The sequence below is a fragment of the Camelus ferus genome, chromosome 35, assembly GCF_009834535.1.
Source record: "Camelus ferus isolate YT-003-E chromosome 35, BCGSAC_Cfer_1.0, whole genome shotgun sequence".
In the NCBI taxonomy this organism is placed as follows: Eukaryota; Metazoa; Chordata; class Mammalia; order Artiodactyla; family Camelidae; genus Camelus; species Camelus ferus.
In genome coordinates this window covers 696,842-714,811 of record NC_045730.1, presented here as the reverse complement: position 1 = coordinate 714,811, position 17,970 = coordinate 696,842, and the positions used below count along the sequence as shown (strand labels likewise).

The 17,970-nt window shown below is 55.1% G+C and overlaps 1 protein-coding gene across 2 annotated transcripts in view; it reads left to right on the top strand.

Annotated features, from left to right (window-relative positions):
- ADARB2 (adenosine deaminase RNA specific B2 (inactive)) overlaps positions 1–17,970 on the top strand; it is a 382,017-nt gene that overhangs the window by 333,351 nt on the left and 30,696 nt on the right. For both annotated transcript variants that reach the window (XM_032473756.1, XM_032473757.1), the window contains one exon: positions 6,287–6,401. In XM_032473756.1, the coding sequence (XP_032329647.1) occupies positions 6,287–6,401 (115 nt within the window). The remainder of the gene's footprint in view (positions 1–6,286; positions 6,402–17,970) is intronic.

The following is a 17,970-nucleotide window of genomic DNA, read 5'->3' as shown; positions in this document are numbered from 1 at the left end:
TGTGCCCCCTTTTGCTTTATGCAGATCCTTTAGTTTCTGAAAACCGTTCCTTCATTTTCCCTGTTTCTTTACTGTAACTTTAAAAACGCCAACGATACAAGGTGAAAAACGCCTTCTGCCCAGGAAATTGGGATCACGAATGTGACCAGCCCCCAGCCCTGTCGACGCGAACCCTCCCTCCTGGCGCATTAGGGGACTTCTTGTCCACAGGCAGAGAATTCAGCAGACGGCCCACAGCTCGGACCCCCTCCCCGGGGAGACAAGAGCAGGGGGAACCTCGCTGTTCTGCTCCGAGATTTTCTCCACTGGTTTCAGCACATTCAGGGGCAGGAATGAGGGTGGTGGTCTTCCTCTGAGGCTGCGTTTGGTGGGGTCTCACAGCAGCACCGTGTGGGGGAAAGCCTGTGTGTTCCAAAGAGAGAGAAGGGGGCCCACCTGGAGCCCGGCGAGAGGAGGCGGGTGGGGACTGCAGACCAGAGTGCCAGCAGAGTGTCTGAGCCCTGGGTGCACGGCCCAACGGTCTGATCCAGAGTATCCGGGAAGGGGCCTGCCTCCTCCAGGAAGTCCTCCTCCAAACCCTGGGTCACTGTATGACTTAGGGCAGTCATAAAACCCACACTGGGGGAGGGGCCGAGCTTCCGTCGCCATGCCCAGGTCTCTGCGACCACATGTGCGCCGGTTAGGCTGGCCGTGCCCGTTTGGGCCGAGGGTGTCGGTGGTGCCGCAGCCCCGGCATCCTCCCTGCCCCACAGCAGCTCTCGGAGGCAGGACCGGGCTTCATACCCACTGGGGTCAGACGATGCGTGTGAACCCGGGTCCACGGCTCACTCTCCGGCGCCCTTGCTGCACGGTTGACCTCCTCCCCCAGCTTGTTGGTCTATGAACTGGGGAATGACTGCAGCCTCGAGGACAATCTGGATTCAGGGAAACAGGCCCCACTGGGCACCGGGCACCGGGCAGGCTCCCAGCCCCAGGGGGCGTCGGCACCGAGGGCTGCGCGATGTTTGTGTTACAGGCTTTTTTATATCGAGGACCCTGTCTGCTTCGTCTCCATTTCATTAGCGTCTTGCTCAGCAAACTTTGATTGATTCTCTTCCCAGGGGATGGGTTCAGAGATGAAATGAAAGCAGAAGTGCTTGAGAAACAGTCTCCACTCTGCCTCTCCTAGGCCGTTCTGGAACCACGAGCGAGCTTTTCACAACAGCGGCTCCAAAATCCGCCTTCCCAGCTTAGCTGGCAGGGGTGGGGGCACTCTGCAAGTCCCCAAGGCAAACGCATACTGTGGTTGGGGAGCACGGCATGTGTGAGGGGGTGGTGTGTGTCTGTGCGTGTGCGTGCCTGCCTGATGGCATCGAAACACATGTCCTTAATCAGCCTCCTGCTGAGAAGACCTCAGCGGAGCTGAAGGGGGGTATCTCCGGGAGGTGTCTCTGTGCTGTGTCCAGGAGGCTTCATGTCCACACAGTCTGGACAACAACAGTGAAGGCCAGAGGACCAGGTACTGAGCGTCGGGGCCAGGCTCTCGTTTCCCCGGTAACCACCCTACGGCATAGGCGCTGTTCCTACTTGAGAGGGAGGAAACCCACGCCTAAGTGATGTCCACTAGCAGCACTAGGACCCGAGTCTGGACCTGCGTGGTCTGAGCCCTCGGCCAGACAGCAGCCCCTCGTGGCCTGACAGCACGTGTATCGCGTCTGCTTTGGTCGCTGGCGCTGTGTCACCGACCAGCCCGAAACCCATCGGCTCAAAACCACAGTCGTTTTTTCTGCTCACGCACCTGCTGGCTGGTCTCGGGGGTGCGGTGCCCCATGCTCTGCAGGGCACTGGATGGGCAGCTCATCTGGGGGCCAAGGACCCCCAAGAGGACTCACCGGAGGCCATAGTGGTGCTGGCCTCCCCCGGGCTCCTCCCGGCTGGTCCCAGGGTCAGCCCAGGCACCACTGCCCCTCTCACTCTGCAGTCGGGACGGTCTCCAAGGCGAGGACACTGTGACGTGGCCTCGTGCTGCTACCTGCCCATCCCAGCGCCAGCAGTGCTCCCCAAAGGCAAGTCTGGTGGCGCATCCCTGGGCTCCCTGTGGCCCGCAGACAGGTGAGGGCCAGCCTTGAAGGGCAGCCCTCTCCAGCCTCCGTCCATGTGCAGCCCCTGGTCTCCGTGGGCCTGACTGCTCCTGGGGACATTTTAAAGAACATGCGCCATCCAGAGTGTTCCCAGGAGATGCCTGGGTAGGTCTGTCCATGTGGAGAATCGGATTCATGGCCTTTTGGGGTGATTCTTGTGATGCCCCCTTTCCAGGAAGGAGACGGGCAGCTCAGAGGAGGTCGCTGCCCATCAGCTGTACAGCCCGGAGCACAGGGGGAGGACCTCCAGCCCGGTCCTCCGGCTCCAGGCTCAGAGCTCTGTCCGCGATGCCGTGGGAAGGGGGAGGCAGGCCTTTCATCTTCCGTGCCTTCCTGCAGATTTGTTCTGCCTCTTGGTCATCTGGGGTTGAGAATAACTGAACAGTCAGCCTGAGCTACTTCCTTGGACACCGGTGTTTGCCAGTCCCTGGCATTGACATTAATGCAATGTTATCGCCATTGTCAGCAAACAGGAATCATGACCAAGACCTAGAGACGCCTTTTCCCTGGAAACATGAGGAACATTGAGCTGGAAGCTGGGGAGGAGCATCTCCCCTTGGCTAGGGTCACTCTGAGGCCGTAGCCTGATGTCTGGGGGCTCGATGACCATTCTTGGTGACAGTTTCTCCCACCTTCCCGGTGTGGATGCGGTGGACCGTCCACAAGGCCCCTCGTGCCCTGCCTGCAGGTGCCCCCGCCCAGCACGTGCTGCGCACACCAGTGTGGGTGTGCACCAGCGGGGGCTGTGGGTACCGGTCCCGATCCGCCTGGCCCCACCCACATGCAAATCTAACCTTTTGGATATTCCGCATCAGAAACCCGAGGGCAGGATTTCAGCAGGAAAATATTTATGGAGGGCTGTCTCCGTAATCCGTCGATTCTCATATCCTAACCACTTCGGCTGAATGTCAGTTTTACCCTGAAGACAGTGACTGCAAATTTGAACACATTGTATTTACTTAAGCCATTCAAAATATTAGTGTTGGAAATGAGTGAAGTTTGAGGCTTTGGGTGTTCCTACTTAGTTTATTTTTCCTGCTTGCATAGGGCTGGTGATTTGCCGTGGTAGCGGGGGCCGCATCTCCGCTTTAAGAAGGACAGACGCTGTGCAGCGTGTTCAGCGTGGGGCCACTCTGCGCGCCAGCAGCACCGACATCGCGCACCTCAGGTGCAGGCCCCACCCCCACCCCCCCGCCAAACGCCCATCCGCAGCTGTTGCTGCCCTGAGAGAGGCTGGGGGGCCTCCTGGAGGAGGTGTTGACTTGCCAGCAGCCAGGACAGCCGGAGGGCTCTTCTTTTTATATTTCACAAAGACCACGAGCTGCAAATAACACTCATTAGTCAGGATTTTTGGAGCGGGTTTCCACAGCCTCTCTGCGCAGGACTTGCATCTGACTTTCGATATCACAAAGCTGGCATCTCACTTGTCCGGGGTCCAGCCGCTACTGCCCTACCCTGGACCCCACCCAGACCCTCACCTGTCATTGTCCTGGTGGCCAGACCACCCCACCCAGAGGTTGTCTGGAGGGGGTCTCGCCACCAGGACTCTGCTTGTACCTGAGGACTGGACTCGACAAGACATGGGGGGTCTCTGTGGGACCCCCTCCTCTCCCCACCAAGGACTTCACTGGACCAGACACGGTGGGTGGGTCTCTGTGGGGCCCCCTCCTCTCCCCACCAAGGACTTCAGTGGACCAGACATGGTGCAGGCGTCTCTGGGGTACCCCTTCTGTCTCTGCAGCACCTTCTCCCTTGAGGGTCACGAGGCCCTCGGGCACCTCTGGGGCTCAGCCTGGCTCCCTCCTTGTCCATCTCCCCTGTCTCCTCTGTGGGAAGGAAGAATCTCTAGGGAGTGTGTGGCTGGGGGAGGGGGCAACAGGCTCGCTCGTTCCAGAGCCCCTTCTGAGTCCCTCCACACTCCTGGCCCCTGCTGGCTTCTCGCCTCCCACACATCCTGCCAGACCGTGCCCCGGGAGCCGAGGGGGTGCTCCCTGCCCTGAAGGAGCCCGAGGTGGGCGCCAGGGCCTGTCCTGACCCCCTGGTCTCACGTCGGTGGGGGTGGGGGGTCTTATTTACTCCAGAAAGAAGTCACGCGGTACCGCTCGGCCCGCGTGCTCTGACCACTCAGTAGTTTGCTGTTAGTTTGGGTGCAGGCCTCCATCCCAGGAGACTGGAGATGCCCTGTGCAGGCCACAGACATGCCCCGGAATTTGAATTTATAAAAATAACCTGGGACACAAGCTTGTTTTTGAGCACTTCGGCTGGTTCTACCGTAAACCAAGTGCAGGTGGGGAAAAATCAAATTCTTTCAATGTCTGATTAATCTGCTTTGCAGTAACCAAAGTTGATTGTATATATTAAATCCCAAGTGATTAAAACACACAAAAAAAAATGACTGGCATCACATTAGACGTAAGCGCACATCTCCCCACGTGACTCTAAGTTCCTGCCTAGTTTCCAACACCCCGTGTAACCAACGGCACCCCCTCACCTGCACAAATCCAGCGATGGACAGCTGCATGCAGCTGCAGTCGCATGTGTGCGACCTGAGTAAAACCCACCACTGAAGGTGGCTGTGACGCAGTAGATGGGGTGCCGGGGGGAGACGGGGCAGGGCGGGGGCCCGGGCAGCGGCTCCAAGGCCAGGTTTCTCCAGTTCGTTTCTCGAAGGCCCCAGCAGGTCTGGAAGGAGACAACAGACGCTCCTTCTCTGGTGCAGACCGTTAATCACAACTTGTCTTCCTTTGAATTTTAAAACCAGAAAAACTAAGGGTCGCAGGTCACTGCATAAACATTCCATAGAATTCTCCCTGGCAAAACCAGAAGCAAGACTTTTCAAAGCCACCCTAGGAAGTCACACCGGTTAAATACCAACGAGATAAATTCTAACCCGCTGACTAAGTGCCTTCTGTTTCAGTTAGATAGTCCACCAGCCAGAGTAAGAAAAGGTAGAGAAATCTTTGCTTTTTTCTTTTTCATTTACCTTTATAAAGTGTTAATTGAGAAATATGCTTAACAGAAATGTCAAGGACTCTAAAGAAAGAAGAAAGGATTATAGGGGAGGAGACGTTAAAAAAAGAAAAAGGTCTTGACGGAGCCCCTGCCGTTCAGAGGGGAGGGGCCTCCCGGGACGCCGCCGGGGCTGTCTCTGTCCTCCCTGCAGGTCTCCTGGCCTGCTCTGCACCGGCCACAGCCCACAGGGCTCCGATGGAGCCTCGGAAACAAGCTGGGGCTGGGGGACGCACCCCCTCCCCACCCGCCTCCCAACCCCGGCGCCGCCAACTGGCCCAGAAGCCGGGAAGCGTGGGCAGCGTGTCTGGCGCGTGTTCAGTCCACGCACCGCAGGCCAGTGGCGAGTCAGGCCCCCTCGAGGGAAGCCCCAGTGATGGCCACAGAGACACGTGGGGCAAGTGGATCTGGGCACAGGGGCCGCCCCGTGCCGTTCAGAGCCCCCCACCTCCACACAGAGAACTGCCTCCAACTGAAGGTTCCTCAGTGGGGACACCGGTGCCCTGGCCCCACCGAGCGTCAGGTCGCTGCAGACGTGGGGCCAGGCGGAGGGGGGTGTGACAACAAAGCCATGCTCTCTGGGAGACACGGGCCTGTGGGTCTCACGTGTGAGGCTGCTAGAAACACGGGTCACTTAGAAAACTCCGCACCCAGGGTTCTATCAGCTTGGTGTGTGTGTGTGCGCGCAGTACGGTGGCAGCACTGTCTGAACCTGTGTGCGTGTGTGTGTCTGTGCGTGTGTGTGCGCACGTGCAGGGGCCTGCAGGGGGTGTGTGTGCACGTGTCTGTTGTATGTGTGCGCGCGTGTACGTACATGCGTGTGCACGTGTGCAGAAACGGGAAAGGCGCAGGTCTGGGGGCGTCTAGGACGGGTTCTGCGACACGGTAGAAAGCGGGCCGATTACGCAGTGCGTGCGCATCCCGGCGCCTCTCAGGACGTCACCGGGCGGTCCTCCCTGAAGGAAGCACTGCCGCAGGAGAGGCGGGGGGGCGGTCCCCCCAAGGCTCCGCCCCCGGGGCCGTGCGGGGGGTGGGGCTCCGTCGGCGTCGAGGCAGCGACGTTTGGGGCGACTGCGCATGCGGACGCCGCTTGGAGGCGGGGGCCGGCCGTGCCGTCGCGCAGCCGTCAAAGAGGCCCTGCTGCTTGTGTCTTCCAGGAATTCGCCGACTCCGTGTCCCAGCTGGTCACGCAGAAGTTCCACGAGCTGAGCGGGGGCCTGGCGGCCGCGCACGCCCGCCACAAAGCGCTGGCGGGGATCGTCATGACCCAAGGTAAGGCCTCGTGTCTTTCCGCGGGGCGCGCGCCGGGCCTGGGAACCAGGGCTCCCCCGCCCCCCCGAAGACGCGATCAGAGGAGCGAAGCCGCAGAGACCCGGTGACGCTGGCGAAGGGCTGCCGCCCTGCCCTGGCCGCCCCGAGCCCGCCGTCCGCGCTGCACGACGTCCCCCCAGAGCGGACCGGCTCTCTGTCCCTTGGGCTGGTCGCGCGCCCCCGGGGCGGGCAGGGCGGGCAGGGTCGAATCTGTAGGAGGCGGCAACGAGGCCACGCCGGCCTCGGGTCGCCGCAGGCCCCCTCCCCGCCTGCCCAGGAGGCCTGGGGCCCCGCGGGGCGCACGCCCGCCCGGAGACCCGTCCCTCCCGCCGCGCCGCGGGGGCTTAGGCCCCAGGCGCTCACTGAAGGGCCTCCGCCCTCGGCCTCGAGGCCGGGCCGGGGAAACAGCCCTCGGACCCTCCAGGCCGAGGCCGCTCAGGTTGGGCGAAAGCGGTGCTTAATCTGACGCAGTCGGTTTTGCTGAAAACATCTCATTACTAACCTATTAGTAATACTAACCGGCTGGTTGTTTGAGTTCAGCTGTTTCTAGTTCCACAGTTTGGGGTGGGCGGGCAATGCCCGAATGACCTCTCAGAGAATGGTTATTGTAAAAAAAAAAAAAAAAATTGACTTTCGTGCTGTTTAAGTTTCGCGTGCACGCACTTTCTCTGTGAGTGTGGACCAAGTCTAAGACTTGGAAAGACGGCCTACCTGATGTCCCCAAACGTGTACGTGAAACGTCGACCGAGAGCCAGGTGCGCGGCCCATCTTCCCTCTCCCGCTAGACGCCTGGGCCCCTGTGTCACCCGGTCCAAGGCTCCTGGAGTCAGAGCAGAAGCACGCCGGGCACTTTCTTAGTTTTAGCGCGAGGACATGTCACTTAGCCTTTCCACTTTGGGCGTCTCAGTGAAATGGAAGTAGAAATGCCTCGCGCGGTGTAACCTGGTGAGCAGGGTAAAGTACATGAAAACTTTGAAACGTGAAAACTGCTTTATTGGGATAGTGTCAAAGGTAACTCTGTTCTGTCAGGGATATACCAGCTCTGGTGGCAAGTGGCCCGCCCCCACGCTGGGGACCCTCCACCCCTTCGTAGGACAAGAAAGGCCCCAGGTGGAGGGCTAAGAGCTGCACCAGTGAAGACTCCTTCCAGGCGGCCACTGGCAGCCACTAGTCGACAGGACACTTCTAGATGCTGGACCCCATTCTGTACCATCTCGGGTGCCAGGGAAAGATGCCACCCCACTGGGGACGAGACAGTCCAGGCCACGGTGGGGGTGGTGTCAGGCTGAACCCCAGTGGCTCCTGCCACCAGTGGTGTGACCGCAGGCCAGCTGATCTCTCAGGACTCGGTTCCCTGCCTGTGAGATGGGACGACAAAAGACCTGCCTGGAGGGGTCCCCATACACACAGCGCTCGGAGAGGTGGCCCCAGTCATGCCAGGTGCCCCAGAGCCCGTGCGCAGGTCACTGCCCAGCGCCTCCATGTGCGACAGGCCTCCTGGCTTCTGGGCAAACAGCTGTGCATGGAACAGCCCCAGCGCTGCCCCCAGGACCCTCAAGTGTAGACCCCGTGTGAAAAGAAGCGTCAAAGAGGCCCAGGCAGGGCTGCGGGGTTACAGCCACGAACTTGGGCAGATTTTAAGTGTGGAGTGTCCACGTGGGTTTCTCTGCACGGATTCTAGGATGATGTGGTTTAATTTCGCTTGGGCTGCCCCGCGAGTGTGAAGGAGGGGCACCCGCCAGTGCTTCCTCTTTACTGCTCGAGATTCCAGCCCCGGAAGCCACGCAGGAGGACCAGTGGGCCGTTTTTCAATGTTTCCCAGCTCTGGAGCTGTGCCTGTCCAGCATCCAGGTCTGCTTTTCTGGGAAGTTCAGTTCCGGGGAGTCTAGGAAGCTGCTCTCAGACGTCCCTTGGGAAACAGAGATACTTTACAAAGACTTGGGTAGAAACGGTGCTTTTAAGTGGCCACTGAATACACTGCTTCATCTACAGGCAGTTTATTTATGTGAACTGGATTTATCACATGAAAGTGAGACTTTGTGAGATAAACCTGTGCTGATTAGTAGTTTAATAGCGTTGAATAAATCGCTGAAGCTTACTTTCCTGTTAGAAAGAGAAGATTTAATAAACATGTTGATTAAAAAGAGATTAGGGACAACTGTGCAAAATTACTAATAGGGGTATTTTCACACATCCATTTACTTCCAGTTGACGTGCGTTTAATCTTCATTCTGGTCCAGGCATTCGAGCCAGTGCCTCGGACACTCTGAGGGGCTGAGGCGTCTCACTCTAGTTTCTGCAGTTACGTACACCACAGTGCTGCAGAATTAAGTTTATTTTGAAATAAAACATGATCCCTCGCCGTCCCCATCCAGAGGTGAGATCCCAGCTCAGCCACATCAGTAACATCTTCTCAGGTGAGGGGCTGAGACCCTCCTGTCGCCATAATGAGAAACATGATGGCAGAAATACACACTTCTGAACAGAATAGGGTTTGCTTTTATCAAAATAATGCAGTTGTTGGTAAAAACGCAAACGGAAGAGAACTTAGGACTGAGAAGCCGCGTGCTCCACCCACCCCCCGGGCCCGAGCAGACTCGGAGGCAGTCACTTCCAGTCATTTTTCACTTTCGTTCTTGTGACTCTAAATACTGTGCAGGTTCTCGATTTCCAGCTTGCGCATTTTAAGCGATACCTGCTGTTTCACACTGTTAAAAGTGGATCCTGTTGAATTTTTCATCACTGCATGTAAAATATTTGTAATTGTAGATGGGACACTTGATGCCTGACTTTTTACCCTGGCGAGTTTAGACGGTGCTCTCCGCTGCCTGTCTGTCGATTAAGCAGCCCCCAGACTCGTATGAGTAGTTTCATATTGCCATAACTGGCGATATGTGTCCTCTGTTCTGTTCCATAATTAAGTCGTCTGTGTTTCGTTTGTGCTGTGAGTCTCAGGGTTGAAGACCACTGAGCGGCGTCTACGCGGTCAGGGCGTTACAGTCACCGTCCCAGGCAGGGGGTGGGAAGTACCAGGGCTCCCAGTGGCAGGACCATCTCTCCAGAAAGGGCACCAGCTCCCATCGGGTCACGTACACTCTCGCTGCTCCATCCACCGGCTCAAATGCATGTCACATGTAAGGTCGGTTCAAGCAGACAGACTTCTTGCTTAAGCAGCAACTTCCCAAGCCCCCGGTCCTCCTTTTCTCACCGGCCTTTGGCACAGAGCTGAGTCATGTGACCTCCACACAGACCCACTTCCGTTGCTGGCGGCCTCCGCCCTGGCCAACCAAGGGGGCCCTGCACTGCCTCCTGGACCACGGCCTCCAGCTCCAAGCTCGTCCCTTCTGTCTCAGAAGGAACACCTGTGTTTCCCTCGATGTCTTGACTTGGTTCTCGTGTTTCTGGAAGGGTTTTCCGGGGGGATTTGAATCCAGCTCATCTGCCCTCAGGATTTTGAAGGGATTTTTCTATTATCTCGTATCTGATACCTCCGACTGGAACACCCTGTCCGACGGACAGTGGTCGCCCCAGCCATGCCCACAGGAGGGAAGGGCCCCTTCACCTGGATGTTACGTGATTCCATAGCACGTGTGGCTGGAGCCTGCCGCCATCCTGGGCGCGTGTGAGCTGTTCACTCGTGTAGTTCTTTGGTGTCATTGCTCTAATAGGTTTCTTCCTTCGTCCCCATTTTTGTCGAGTTCTCAGTGTTCTGAGTTAATTCTCAGTCTTTTTCAACCCTTCCCTGTTATTAGTCTACCTTTTATTCTGTGTTCCTGGAAATTTCTTAATTTACCTGACAGCTCTTCACTTGCTCCTTTTTCTTCAACTTCTGCAATCCACTTTTCTCACTGACAACATCCATCTTGTTTTCCACAAGAGCTTGGGAAAGGACACTAGCCCCGAGCTGACAGCTGGGCAAGGACGTGGCAGAGCTGTGCCGCCTGGTCACGTACCCGCGGGGCGGAAGTGAGGAAGGGGGCAACTCCCGCTGGAGACGGTCCTCCAGGCAGGCCAGCGCTCGGACAGGTCAGGGGAGGGACAGGAGCCGAGGGGAGGCGCCACCCCTCCCCACATCAGCCCACCTGTGCCATCAGCCATTAGCCAGGGAGTTTTAACTGCCCAGCCAGATGGTCGCTGGCTGCGTGCGCTGAAAATACCTCACATCCCTCAGTCCAGGAGGACGCAGCCGTATTGGGAGGTGGGCAGAGAGGTGCCCTGCGGAGGGCAGAATTCCTGGGAGCGAGATTTCCCCTTGGGGCCCTTCCCAGGCAGCCCGGCAACCTCCCTGTGGACATGGAGCAGCAGACGGAGACGAGAAATGGGAAGGCGCCTCCCGAACCCACAGCCTGTGAATCATTTATGGGGGCTCTGGACTCTCCTGTGTCTGGTCTTCGCTCCGGGGCGGTCTTGTCAGTCATCCTCGGGGCAAGGAAAAGCAGGCTGCTCGTCGCCCAGATCAGCTGTCTTGCGTTTGCCCCTCTGAGATGGCAGGCGGGCTACCGCCAGGCCGGGTGCCGCTCAGCCCGTCCCAGAGGGAAGGCGAGTGCACGGCTCCCTGCCAATGGTGAGCGTGCCTCATTCCACTTTGTCTGGAGGAAGAGGGAGGGCGGCAAACACATGTACTAAGTGTGGCATTGCCAGATTCCCACCGCGTGGAGCCCTCAGTGTTGGCGCTGGGACATAACTCACCCGTCGTGAGCCTGAGCCGCCGTGGGGCCTGTCGGCTCCATGTGCACCACACCCCGGACCTTGGCGTCCCGATGCTTCCTGGCCTCTCCCTCACCCTGTCCCAGCCATAGCAGCCAGCTGGCAGCCCCTTGGGGAGGAGGTGGGTGTCCTGCAGATGTGCCACACAGTCTCCACAGGACCAGGTGAGGGGGACGGCTGGGAGCCAGTGTCCAACGGGCCAGCAGTGGGGGTGCCTCAAAGGAGCTCTTCCAGCCCCAGGCGCCCTGGTCACTGGGTCACCACATGGGACAGGAGGGTCTGCAGGGCAGGGGTGCCAGACGCATCCTTGTCGCACTGCAGAGATCTTTGCTCGGCCCCCAAGTCATCAGACCTACCTCCCATAGGGGCCTGGCCTGTGCAACCCCTTGTGAGTCAGACACCACCTGTGGGGCCAGACCCCCAGGAAGACGCCAGCTCCCCCTCTCAGAGTCTTCAGCCTCTCCTGTGGCCCAGGGACTTGGGGGAGGTCAGGTCCAGTGGGGCTCACCCCTCCCATTGGTCACCCTGTTCCCAGCTGCCCCGCGGGGCTGGGTGTGGTTTGTGGGCTGGGATCGGGGTCAGCTCCATGTCTGCTTCTGCTCGGTGCCTCTCCCAGGCCGTCTTTCCCCGGAGCTGCAGGCCCGCCCAGTCCGGGACCTGAGGTGACGTCCAGGTCAGGACCACCCGTTCCCGTCAGGGCTGCTTGTGAATCTGTCTGCAGAACGAGCCCACGTTGTCTCCACGGGAAAAGGCGAGCAGCTTTGAAATAGCTGGATCGTTCATTTTTCGTGTTAGTCAGTCATATTTCGGTGCCGTGAGGACCTCGGAGCAGGGGGCCTCCCTCGCCTGCCCAGGGTGCTGTCGAACTAGCTGATGCCCGCACCACTGGCAGTGCTGGCAGATCCCAGAAGGAGAGGCCAGGCGGGCCGCTGGGAGCACTTCCTCCAGAGGGAATTACTGAGTCTGTGATGACTGCGCCCGCTCCACACCCTCGGCTTACGGCTTACACACAAAACCAGGCGTCAGCACGCAGGCTCACTGACAAAACGCCACTGCCCTTTACCACCCCGACAGCAGACGGGGCCATGGCACCTCCGGACCCACTCGGTCCCCGGTGTCTGCGGACCCTCTGAGCCTGGTGGACCCGGGCCAGGCGGTGACCGTGGCCACGCAGACACGGCCTCTTCTGGCTAGAGGTTTCTGCTCCCAAGTCGCTTAACAGAAGCTCCCATTTCAGGCCACAGACCCTGTCCCCGGCTGTCTGTACATTAGCTGCTCGGAAGAATGAGAATTCTGCATCTGCTTTCCATGTACCCACCCACCCAAACTTACCCGCCCGTGATAACCTGGCACACTGTTCACAGGAATCTTCCAAGCTGGTTTCCATTCAAGTCTTGGCTTTCATGTTGTGGGGGGCTGAGGTCACATACCACCATTTAACAGTGGCCCAGAGGTTCCTGTACCCAGTGAATTTAGAAGAGCAGCCACAGCCCCCGGACCCTCATGCGTGGAGCAAGCTCAGTGCCGTGAGGCGGACATGGCGGGACGGGGTGGAGCCGCTGGGAAGGCAGGCAGGCGGCCTTGGCACCTCCCTGTAGCGCAGGGACACACAGCTAAATGGGCTCCTGTCAGGATCTCGGGAGCTGGGCCTCGGAAGGAGCGCCAGGATCAGAGCACGGCTGCTGGAGCGCCTGGCCTCTTCTCTGCAGCAGCGGGCTGCGTCTCTGCCCACCTGGCCTCCGTGGAGCCAAGGCAGGAACAGCTCAGGTGCGCCCAGGCCATAAGCCCCCACACTCCCACATTCAACCCAGCTCGCTCACTCAGAGACCCACCCCCCGGGACCTCAAGGTTCACTGATGGTTGCTGAGAGTTGAGCTTTGAGGGTCAGAGCCAAAACGGGTACGTTTTCCAAAAGAAACCATGTAAAGAATTTGGTCGCTCCATTCTCCACCCACCGCTGTGCACGGTTAGTTTATCAGCGCAGAAGACACAGGGAGCGTGGCACAAGTTGGTAAAGGATGGAGTGGGCTGAGGGTCCCCCTTCCAGCCCAGGGTGAATGGGGTCCCCAGAGGGGAGTCTCCCCCACCCTTTGTCAGAAGTGAAAATCTTTCCTTCCAGTCTCTGTCCAGTCATGTCCATCACAAACCAGACACATCTGAGCCGGCATTCTTTTTTTAATTGAAGTATAGTCAGTTACAGTGTGTCAAGTTCTGGTGCACAGCACAATGTCCTAGTCATGCAAATACACACGTATATTTGTTTTCATATTCTTTTCCATTAAGAGTTATTACAAGATATTGAATATAGTTCCTTATGCTCTACAGGAGAAATTTGTTTTTTATTTATTTTTGTATAACATTTGCAAATCTCGAACTCCCAAATTTATCCCTTCCCACCCCATTTCCCCTGGTAACCATAAGACTGTATACTATGTCTGCAAGTCTGTTTCTGTTTTGTAGATGAGTTCATTGGTGTCCTCTTTCTTCTTTCCTTTTAAGATTCCACATATGAGTGATATATGGTATTTTTCTTTCTCTTCCTGGCTTCTCTTAGAATGACAATCTCTAGGTCCATCCATGTTGCTGCAAATGGCATTATTTTATTCTTCTTTATGGCTGAGTCATACCCTATTGTATAAATACACCACAGCTTCTTTATCTGTCGATGGGGACATGTAGGCTGTTTCCATGTCTTGGCTGTTGTAAGTAGTGCTGCTGTGAACATTGGGGTGCAGGTGTCTTTCTGAATTCAGGTTCCCTCTGGATAAATGCCCAGGAGTGGGGCTGCTGGATCATATGGTAGGTCTGTTTCTAGTCTTTTGAGGAATCTCCATACTGTTTTCCACAGTGGCTGCACCAAACTGCATTCCCACCAGCAGTGTAGGAGGGTTTCCTTTTCTCCACAGCCTCTCCAGCATTTGTCATTTGTGGACTTCTGAATGATGGCCATTCTGACTGGTGTGAGATGATACCTCATTGTAGTTTTGAATTGCATTTCTCTGAGAATTAGTGATACTGAGCATTTTTTCATGTGTCCATTGGCCATTTGTATATCTTCGTTGGAAAATTGCTTGTTTAGGTCTCCTGCCCATTTTTGATTTGGGCTGTTTGTTTTTTTGTTATTAAGTTGTACGACCTGTTTATATATTCTGGAAATTAAGCTTTGTCAGTCACATCATTTGCAAATACTTTCTCCCATTCCATAGGTTGTCGTTTTTTTGCTTACGGTTTCCTTTGCTGTGCAAAAGCTTGTAAGTTTAATGAGGTCCCATTTTAAAATTTTTGGTTTTATTTCTATTGCCTGGGTTGACTGTCCTAGGAGAACACTGCTGAGATTTATGTAGGATAATGTTTTGCCTATGTTTTCTTCTAAGAGGTTTATAGTGTCTTGTTTTATATTTAAGTCTTTAAGCCATTTTGAGTTTATTTTTGTGTGTGGTGTGAGGGAGTGCTCTAGCTTCACTGATTTACATGCTGCCGTCCAGTCTTCCTAACGTGACTTGCCGAAGAGACTGTCTTTTGTCCACTGTATATTCTTGCCTCCTTCGTCAAAGTTTAATTGACCGTAAGTCTGTAGGTTCATTTCTGGGCTCTCTGTTCTGTTCCATTGGTCCATATGTCTGTTTTTATGCCAGTACCACACTGTTTTGATGACTGTAGCTCTGTAGTATTGTCTGAAGTCTGGGAGGGTTATTCCTACAGCTTCATTCTTTTTCTTCAGTAATGCTTTGGCAATTCTGGGTCTTTCTTGGTTCCATATAAATTTTAGGATTATTTGTTCTAGCTCTATGAAACATGTCCTGGGTGATTTGATAGGGATCACATTAAATCTGTAGATTGCCTTGGGCAGTGTGGCCATTTTAATGATACTGATTCTTCCAAGAGCGTGGGATATCTTTCCATTTCTTTAAGTCTTCTTTAATTTCCTTAGTCAGTGTTTTGTAGTTGTCCATGTATAAGTCTTTCACCTCCTTGGTCAGATTTATTCCTAAGTCTTTTATTGATTTCTGTAGGTTAATCTTGTATCCTGCTACCTTGCCGAGTTCTCTTATCACCTCTCGTGGTTTCTGTGTGGCACGTTTGCAATTTTCTATATATAGTGTCATATCATCCACTGAGGGTGAGCCACTATTTTTCTCTGGGATTTTCTCACCACTTGCGATGAAGAGGTTCCCTCCCCAAGCTCAGGGTCCCCCTGCACGTGCTGCACGAGGTGGGCCAGGACCCCAGAGCAAGCAGGGAGCACTTGCTGCCTGCAGTGCTAAGTCACATGCCTGGGTCTCTGGTCCAGGGATCTCGCACCTCTGCCAGCATCCCTGAGACAGTAACGGGCCAATGGACTGGCTGGGATGTGGGGTGGGGTCCCAGCCCTGCCAGCTTTCTTCCAGGGCGTCTGTGCAGGTGTCCTCTCTCACCCCGCCTTTGCAGCAGTGCCAGCCTGTTTCATGTAGCAGTGTCCCTTAGAAGTCTGTCCCCATAGGGAACCTCTCTGCCTGTCCAGCTCACAGAAGCCCAATACCAGACACACACACTGTGCTTTGCCCAGTCCCCCAGGGATGGGCCACACCGAGTCAGTTGCATCATTCCACCCACAGACACTTGCAGCAAACTGCCTCGCATACATCATCCTACACATGTGTGGACACGGGGCGGGATGAGCTCTCAGACGCCGTGATCGGACGTTGTCGCATTATCCTTCCGGTGTGTGCCAGCCACACCCACTCCCGCCGGCCACTGTAAGCGCAGTGGTTTCCCCACAGCCCTTCCAACTGCATACTGATCAACCTTTGGACGTTTGCCAGTCTGATAGACAAAGAATTACATCTCACTGTATTTTTATATGATTATATTTATTTATTCAGTGAGACAACGCTTTTCCAGATATTTAAGAACCATTTGTGTTGTCTGTGAAGTTTTTACCTGGCCTTTTTCCATTATCCTACTGAGGAATTTATTTTTCTAGAAGTTCTTTATATGTTAGGGAAATGGTGCTTTGTTTCTGATACAAATTATAATTTCCCCCAGTTTTTAATTGTCTTTCCACTGTCTTTAAGGTGTTTTTCTATGTACAAATAGTTTTTCTTCTCATGCATTTGATTTTGATCATCTTTACCAGCTTGGGACTCTGACTTACAATTAGAAAGGTCTTCACCCACTGAATTTATAAAGAGTGCATTTATATGTTCTCTTTTTTTAGGTTTTTTTTTTCCAATCAACCAAAGTTCATAGCTTACATTAGGGTTCCCTCTTGGTGTTGTACCTTCTATAGTTTGCACAAATGTATGATGACATGAATCCATTATTCCAGTGTCACACAGAGTGGCGTCACTGCCCTGAAACCCTCTGTGCTCCACCTGCTCCCCCCTCCCCCTGACCCCCGGCAGCCACTCATCTTCCTGTCTCCATAGCTGTGCCTTTTCTAGATGCCACGGAGTTGGAATCACAGTGTGTAATTAGCTTCTTGCACTTAGTCATGTGCATTTAAGGCTGTCATGTGTGTAAACGAAGCCGCTGACTTCTCTGCACCAAGCCGGTGCCCCTCCTCACCCGGCACACTTAGAGTGGCTCCCGGGAGCTTCCCATGTATAACCACGCGTGTTCAAACGGCGACCGTGGTACCCGCTCCCTTCCAACTGTTGCCCTTCTGATTTCTCTCTTGCTGTGTTGGCTGAGAGCTTCAGTGGATGTTACACAGTGGAGCTACAAAGGCAGCATTCCTGTTGTGTTCCTAAGTCAGGAGAAATCCCTCAGTGTTTCCATCAAGCCTGACGCTGGAGGGTGTGTGTGTGTGTGTGTATGTGTGAGATCACACTGGGGAGACCCTATTTTATTGAGTTTTTATCAAAAGCAGTTGTTGGATTATATCAGATGGCCTCTTAATGTCTTTGGTTATAACTGTATTTTTGTATTGCATTTTAATTTTTTGAGATAATCCATGTTTGCATTTCTGGAATAAACCCACATTACAGTAATTACTATGTTGCTCTGTTCCTCTGATAATTGGGTAGTATTTTATTCATAATTTTGGATACCCACCCTGAGGGTCCTCTGTAGTTCTCTGTGTGGCGTAGTCAGGTGGGTAGACTGGTAACATGGGCGTCTCCTCATAAAAACCACTGGACGTTCCCTCATCTTTACTGTGCCCAGGAACTCATTAAATAGCCTTGAAATCGTCTGCTGCTTAAAGGCCGGGAGACTCATCCCCCGGAACCAGCTGGGCTCAGGGATTTGGCGGGGAGGAGCTCTTTGATCACTTTTTCTGTCTGTTCTGTGGGACCGCTATGGTATGTTTCTAGGACCATCTCCCACGTTGTCCTACGGTAACAGCGCACTCTCGTTACCCATTTTATCAGGAAGGAGGTGACCAGTAACCACCGTGCGTACTTGGGGTCCACCCTGAAAGGCTGGTGAGCAGACCTCTGTCCTGAATTCGCATCCTGCTTGCTGGTCTCGGGGCAGCGGCTGGTCCCCACTTCTCCCCCCGACACCCACGTCCTCATCTCGCAAAGCAAGAGCCAGCCTGTGTGGGGACAGGAGGGGTGGTGTCTTTGGGCTTAGAACCAAGTTCTCAGGGTAGGAAGTTTCATGTCAGAGCAGCAGGCTCGTATACAGAACTGACCACACGCCCAGCACCATGTGGCCTTCGGGAAGCAACTTTTATTAAAAACAGAAGCTGCACTCTCGCCTGCCTGGGGTCTGCACCCCACCTCATCGGAGAAATGACCCGGATGCAGACTTGTTGGAGAAACTGGCCGTGAAACTGTCAGGAACAGACTGAACACACGCGGCCCGGAGTCCAGCACCGGGAACAAGCAGCCACAGC